Genomic DNA, 7,251 nt, shown 5'->3' on the forward strand with positions numbered 1-7,251 from the left:
TACCTATTTATCTACTTGCAATTTCTTGCTTTCGAACTGCTAGGTTGGCAGGAGCTGGGGCCAGAGACGGGAGCTCACTCCGTCATGCAGCACTCAGGTCTCGAACTGCTGAACTACCGACCTTCCGGCCTGCAGTTCAGCATCTTAACCATCTGAGCCACCACAGCCCCTTGGGGAAAAGGTACCGCTCCTCAATTATACTGGGTTTTGTTTTTCAAGCCTTCACTAAGCATGCAATTGGAAGAGAGTCGCTGAAGCTGCTTGGAGCCCAGGAGATCTGTGCTTTCCAATTAAGAGACGGAGGTTCCGTAAACAAGGCTGCAGCTTAGTCCCCAGAAGGCTAGCCTGATACCCTGCAACTGCTGAGAGAGGGAGAAAGAGATGGCGCATACATGCATGAGACTGAAGATTAGGATATCAGTTAGGAATTCAATTGCTGATGCAGCTTGCAAGAGTCTTTGGCAGAAATTTTGTAGCAGGAGCTCCTTTGCATATTAGGCCACACACCCCTGATGTAGCCAATCCTCCAAGAGCTTACAGTACCCCCAGTAAGAAGAGCTCTCAGGAGTTCCTTTGCATATTAGGCCACACACCCCTGATGTAGCCAATCCTCCAAGAGCTTACAGTAGCCCCAGTAAGAAGAGCTCTGTAAGCTCTTGGAGGATTGGCTACACTAGGGGTGTGTGGCCTAATATGCAAAGGAGCTCCTGCTACAAAAAAAGCCCTGCAAGAATCCATTCTTGTTACTCATTTCAAGCAACAGGGACAATCATAGGCTATCAATAAAAACCCCTGCTGTTGTTGCTGCCATTTGTGTTTTGGAAGACACCCTCCACCCCCGCTGGGCCAGTGATTACTCCAGTTGTATTCTTTCCCATTGCAGGAAGGGGGAAAGGCGTCATAAACTGCAGTTGAGGAGGCACACAGGGACATGGATTGGTGATGGAAGAGAGTTTTTCAAGCTCCTCTGAAGTTACTGAAGAAGACAGGCCTTTGGTACAAAGTCTGCCGGTGGTTCATGCCAAAGACCTGCTCCAAAGAAATCAGAAAAGGGCTGGCCTTAAATTTGACTGCATGGGGGATTTAAAGTGTGCCGATATCTTACAGTGAGCTTTTTCTCACTGCAAACAATCCATTATCGTAGAGCTGATTTGGCATTCTGGGGGCTGTTCTGCTTTCCATCAAGCAGAACAAATGGCTTAGTTGTTTTTCGGTACTCACCTGCCCGCTGTTAGCAAAGTCCTCCACACTCAAGGCTGGATCTAGCCTCAGAGCAATCCCAAAATCACAGAGCACACATTCGTGTTCGTTTGCTACTAGGATGTTGGTGCTTTTGATGTCCCGGTGGGCAATGGGGACCTTTGGACTGCCACAAGGAGTGTAGTCACTGTGCAAGTGAGCCACACCGCTGACTAAAGAACCGGCCATCTTTTGCAAGTCTCTCCAGCTCAGAATGTGCCTGGACAAGTAGTCCTTGAGGTTTCCTTGACTGTGGTAGGCTGTGATGAGCCAATATTCTTTCTGGAGGCCGGAGTGCCTCTCTTCTGCTGTGAGGAACTGAAGGATGCTGCCGTGCTTAAGGTTGATATCAGTGAAGATCTGGCTCTCGTTTCTCCAGGAGGCATACTCCTCACAAGGGAAAATCTTCACTGCCACGGTCTCATATTGGCTGGATGAGGCGTGCTTGAGTCTTGCTCTCCAGACTTCAGCAAACTGCCCTTTCCCCACTCTCTCATCCAGCTCAATGGGCAACAGTTCAGTGTTGTGGTTGATGTTGCTGGCACAGGCTGAGCTCAGGGTGGCGTGGTGGTCTGTCTTGACAGATAATATCTCGTCGTAGTTGCTGGCTCTGCTGGATTCAGGCAGCATGTGGCGCTGAGTCTGTTTCTGGGCCCAGTCTTTAGATCTCTTCCTCTGCCTGTGGGTTCGGCAGAGGTAGAATATCACGGTTATCATGATGGCGACTAGCAGGGGGGGCAGCAGACTGATGGCTGCCACGGGAATTATTTCCTTGCTTTGTAACATAGAGTACCCTGGGGTGAAAGGAAAAGGGGGGAAAGAAGAGATGGCAAGAATATCTCTGCATATGTAAACATGCTAACACAGAACAGCTTTTCATAACATAACTCTGCCCCTGTGTCCAAGTTGAGAAACCTGAGCCAGGAAGGGGCCATAGCTCAGTGGCAGAGCACATGCTTCGCATATAGAAGATCCCCTTCAGTCCCTGGATCTCTGATATCAAGGCTGGGAGAGGCCCTTTCCGGAGACCCAAGAGAGCTCCTTCCAATCAGAGTGAACGCTGGGTTAGATGGACCAATGGCGTGTCTAAGTACAAAGCTGTTGCATATGAATCTCGGGATGACAGAGCCAAAATCTCTTTGCTGCCTGTAATTAATAGTCTTTGCGAGAACTCAGCTACTAGATCATGTACATGGAAACACAAGAGAACAGTATGGAAACATTGGCTCCAGGCCTTTTGAAATATCAAACGGCCCTGTTATTAATTATCAGATTATTCTGAGGAAAGAATACTGAATAAAATTGGACCATCCTTTTGATATATGCCTTTTTCTCATTGCTAGCCATGAAATTAAAATAAAACGTTGTTGAGAGGGGTTTTGGCCACATGTAATAGCTAAGAAAAGGGAGATGTTCAAGAATTGTCCTGTAAAAAAAAAGCCACTGGCTGTATGACCTCAGCGGGTGCAGCCTACGATTCACATACTGGAAAAAGAAACCTGAAGCACTTGGCTGGTTTACTTGGCACTTTCCACAAAACAAAACAAAAAATCTGCCGCAGCTAAACTTCTGCAAAGCTGTGAATGTTTCTAAAATAGGCATAGGGTTCAAGCTGCAAGATCAATCTCAAATTATATATATAGCAAAGTCTGTTTTGGAAAGCACGAGGCATGGCTATCACATCCCATACTTTAATGGATTTACCTGATGGGTATGACCCCATCATCGAAGCTCTGATATTCAACGGAAAGCCAAATGTTTCCAGAATATTTTCAAGGAGTTAAATGTGCAAGCACTGAGGAAATGGCTCTGTACATAAATCGCATGAGCAGCTTAAGTATGCTGCCCCCTGTGTTGCAAAGTCTTCAGTTTACAGGGGTGATCGTTAAATGAGCCTGCAGAAATATCGGTCAGACCGTTCCCTATGAAAACAAATGCTGACTGGTAAAGAAAACTGAACCACTGCATCATATTTCTTTGGGCTTCCAAGAGCCGCCTCTGCCAGAAATGAATTAGTCGAGATCAGATGATACAAGAACGGAGAGGGCACCAGAACATTGCTCAGTGGGACATCTTTTGATCTTAGCAAGATTGTCATAATATACTCAGCTACTTTTCCGTGGTCTGGGTGTACCTCCGAAAAGGTGGGAGTGGGAAAATGGTGCGTTTTGATTTGGAAGGGGTCTTTCTGGGAGCAGAGATAAAATGTGTGACTTAGTGTGTTACTCTAGACGCCCCCCCATTCACACCCTTCCCCTGCCTGCTTGTGAGTGCTTTCTCACACACAATCCCGGTTGCATACACTGCCTAGTTCTGCTAGGGAAGGGCGTGTGGATGGTACACATAGCAGAAGCTCTCCTGGTGGCCATGGCGGTGGCACCCCCAGCTGCACCCATTACCCAGCGTCACTGGCGTGTAGGACCAGTGGAGATGGCAGGCAGTGGGAGAGTGTCAGAGTCAGGGGGAGGGGAGGGACTTCAGTGCCATGTGTCTGTCACAGGTGTAGTACAAATCCTCTGTGTTTCCCCTGGTTCCAGTTTGAGCCAAAGGCTAAAAAACTGTGAGCTGGCTCACACTAACTCAGCTTAGAGGGAACACAGTTTGAGAAACACACTCTCTCAGTCCTGTGAAGGAAGAAACTGTAACAGAGGTTTTTTATTGTTAATCGATGAACAGGGAGAAACCAAATAAACAGGGGTTGGCCCCCTCAGATACCAACCAGCGTCTCCGAGGTTACAATGTGTGACAGGATTTTATACTCATGAGATGACACACACAAATAAAACAAGATTCCTGGTTCCATCAAACACCAGCACTCTGACCTAACAGGTCTCTGGCTGGCAGAAAACCTTTTGGGCTGGGCTTTCCCAAGTAAGGTTTCTTTTTTCTAGCTGAACAGTAAACTCTTCTTCTTAAACCATGAAGCTCTAAATTGTATCTATATAACTGATAAGGCTACAGGGCGCTTATTGTTCTTCATTCTAGCTAGGCTGACACGTGCGCAGTTAATAGGTTTCCCGAGGCCGCAAGCCTCAGTAAAACAGCAAGTTAACGTTTTGTTCGTTCAGGATTTTACCCTCCCGGCATCCATCCAAACAACAGTAACAAATGGACCAAAGTTAATACCTGAATTCAGGGGTCATTTCGTAGAAAAAGAGGTGCAGGAGCTCATTAGCATAACTTACTAGCATAACTCATTTGTATATGCCACACCCCCTGACATCACCAGAAGTGTGTCAGAAGGCAACACCCCACCGCTCAGGCTCCACTGGACTGTTTTGGATTGTTAGCTATTGGGAGGGGGGAGAGAATTTGTGCAGATCTGCCCTCACAGAGGAGGGAGAGAGGGCGGGGTACAAATATGAAAAATAAATAAATAAATAAAGTCTCTGATTTTCTTCTCCTCTTGCCACCAGCACCATTTAGTAGCTGGTTGGACTGGATTGTTTCTGACCAGAGGCACGGAGGTAGCAAAACCCGCAGAGGTGTGCTTTGCCTGGCCGGTTGCCCATACTAAGCCTCTCCTGAATGCCATATTGGGTGCCATCTAATTTGACCTTCCTTCCCTGACCTGGATAGCCCAAGGCTAACCTAATCTCATCAGATCTTGGAAACTAAGCAGGCTACAATGCTCTGGCTAAAAATTCATTACAATTTCATAAACTGTGCGTACAACACATGGAATCGGTTCTTATAGTGGGAGATCTCGAGCTACTTTACCTGTGGCTTCCATCACCGTTTTAGGGAAGAATCTGCCCATTTAAAAATACCATGTTTGGGCCTGCAGTGTGTGTGTAGGGGGGGGGGACCAGGTAATCTTGCTTCCCCTTGCAGATCCAGCGCTTGGGAAGGTATGGGAGGGAACAAGATCACTGGGTTTCTGCAAACGGTGGCATTTTTAAGTGGTCAAATTCTTCCCTAAAATGGCGGCAGCAGCCTCAGGTCAAACTCGTGGCTGACAGTAATGTCTGGTTTAGCCCTGAAACGTCCTAATGAGAATGCAACAACCTCATGAAAACATATGGATGGCAGGAAGAGGGCAGTCTTCCTTAGCATCCAATCATATTTTAATTGTGAAATATATCTTCAGTGTACCCATGTTTGTCCTGGGATCCCAGATCACTGCAGACTGTGACAGCAGCCATGAAATTAAAAGACGCCTGCTCCTTGGGAGGAAAGCGATGGCGCACCTAAACAGCATGATAAAAAGTAGAGACATCTCCCTGCCAACAAAAGTCCGCATGGTGAAAGCAATGGTATTCCCAGTAGTCATGTATGGCTGCGAGAGTTGGACTATAAGGAAAGCCGAGCGCCGAAGAATAGATTCTTTTGAACTATGGTGCTGGAGAAGACTCTCAAGAGTCCCTTGGACTGCAAGAAGATCAAATCAGTCAATCCTAAAAGAAATCAACCCTGACGGTTCCCTGGAAGGCCAGATAATGAAACTGAAGCTCAAATACTTTGGCCACCCAATGAGAAGGGAGCACTCACTGGAGAAGACCCTGATGCTGGGAAAGATTGAAGGTCAAAGAAGACGGGGACGGCAAAGGATGAGATGGTTAGACAGTGTCATAGATGCAACGAACATGAAATTGAGCAAACTTCAGAGGACGGCGGAAGACCGGAAGGCCTGGCGTGATCTGGTCCATGGAGTCGCGAAGAGTCGGACTTGACTGTGCGACTGAACAACAACAAAACCAGCAGTTGGGAGGATATGCGTGTAGATAAAAGTCTCTCCATAGTGGGGTGGGCTTTTTCTTTAATTCTGACTTAGGGCCTCATTCCTTGAGAGCTGAATTATTATTTTTCAAACTGTGTATATGCACACCACCATTACTCACCATTGGTCTGGTTTTTAAATACAAGCTTGTCGTTGCATTCCTGTTCATTCACACAGCCGCAGATGTAAAATATCCCATCCTCATTGTGCTGGCGGACCATAACACACTGCGATGTGTTATACTTAGGAACCATAACGTTTTCCACAGGGAACTGTGGGTTGTGACAGAGAGTGCTCACCCTGATGCTGTCATTGTCTTGTTTCCTGAAACACACAATCAAGAACTGACTGTTATGAAGACAGCATAATGTTAACCAGCTGTGCTTTTAACATCACTCATGGAATGGCCATGAAGCTTTTTAACATTTCTGCTCATATCATTCTTCAGTCTTCCCCCCCTACTTGCCCCCAGTTTGAACACGTTGGTCTTGAACATGGGTGACCAAACCTGAACACAGTATTCCATTCCGGCTTCATCAGTGCTTCACAGAAGGACACGAAGGGTTCCGGTTTCTTAGTATTGTTACCCAAACTGGACCCAGAGAGGGGGAAATTAGCTTGTTACAGGGTCTCCAGGCAGATAAACAAGGGGTCTTTTCCTGGTACTGTATACAGGGGCTTTATTCCTGCGCAATATTCCCAAGAATAAGAGTAACAGAGACCAAATCATTCAAACTAAATGACATCTTTATTCACTAACACTCAGACACACAACTAGAGGTAAACTGAAATGGCAAGCCCTTTAAAATCACAAAATTGCAAGCCCTTTAAAACCACAGATAAAATTGCAAGCCCTTTAAAACCACAAATACAGCTACACAAGTAAAACCCAGAATGAAACTATTGTCTCCATCCCAATAAATGTACGCACACATGCAAACCTAAGAAAGAGGAGAGGATGAGGGGAGGAGATTCTGAAGAGTGATACTACCTGACCTAAGCTGAGAATCACAGGGAATCCATGCAGCAGAAGTCCAACAAGGAGGGAGAGGGGCCTGTGAAGTAGCAGCAGCAGCAGCAGGGGGTATCCAGGTAGTTGAGGGCAGGGGTCATTTCGTAGAAAAAGAGGTGCATGAGCTCATTAGCATAACTCATTAGCATAATTTATTTGCATATGCCATACCCCCTGACATCACCGGACGTGTGTCAGAAGGCAACACCCACTGCTCAGGCTCCACTGGACTGCTAGCTACTGGGGGGGGGGGGCGGGGAAGTATGGTCCTCACAGAGGT

The 7,251-nt window shown here is 46.7% G+C and overlaps 1 protein-coding gene across 1 annotated transcript in view; it reads right to left on the reverse strand.

The window, feature by feature from the left end:
• The window catches only part of LOC107125583 (TGF-beta receptor type-2-like), a 41,652-nt gene that overhangs the window by 15,948 nt on the left and 18,453 nt on the right, over positions 1-7,251 (reverse strand). The window contains exons 3-4 of the mRNA XM_015429008.1: positions 6,081-6,283; positions 1,222-2,033 (exon numbers count right to left, since the gene is read on the reverse strand). Of these exons, the coding sequence (XP_015284494.1) occupies positions 1,222-2,033; positions 6,081-6,283 (1,015 nt within the window). The remainder of the gene's footprint in view (positions 1-1,221; positions 2,034-6,080; positions 6,284-7,251) is intronic.

This window comes from Gekko japonicus, unplaced genomic scaffold (genome assembly GCF_001447785.1).
Source record: "Gekko japonicus isolate JY-2015 unplaced genomic scaffold, Gekko_japonicus_V1.1 scaffold1369, whole genome shotgun sequence".
Taxonomy (NCBI): Eukaryota; Metazoa; Chordata; class Lepidosauria; order Squamata; family Gekkonidae; genus Gekko; species Gekko japonicus.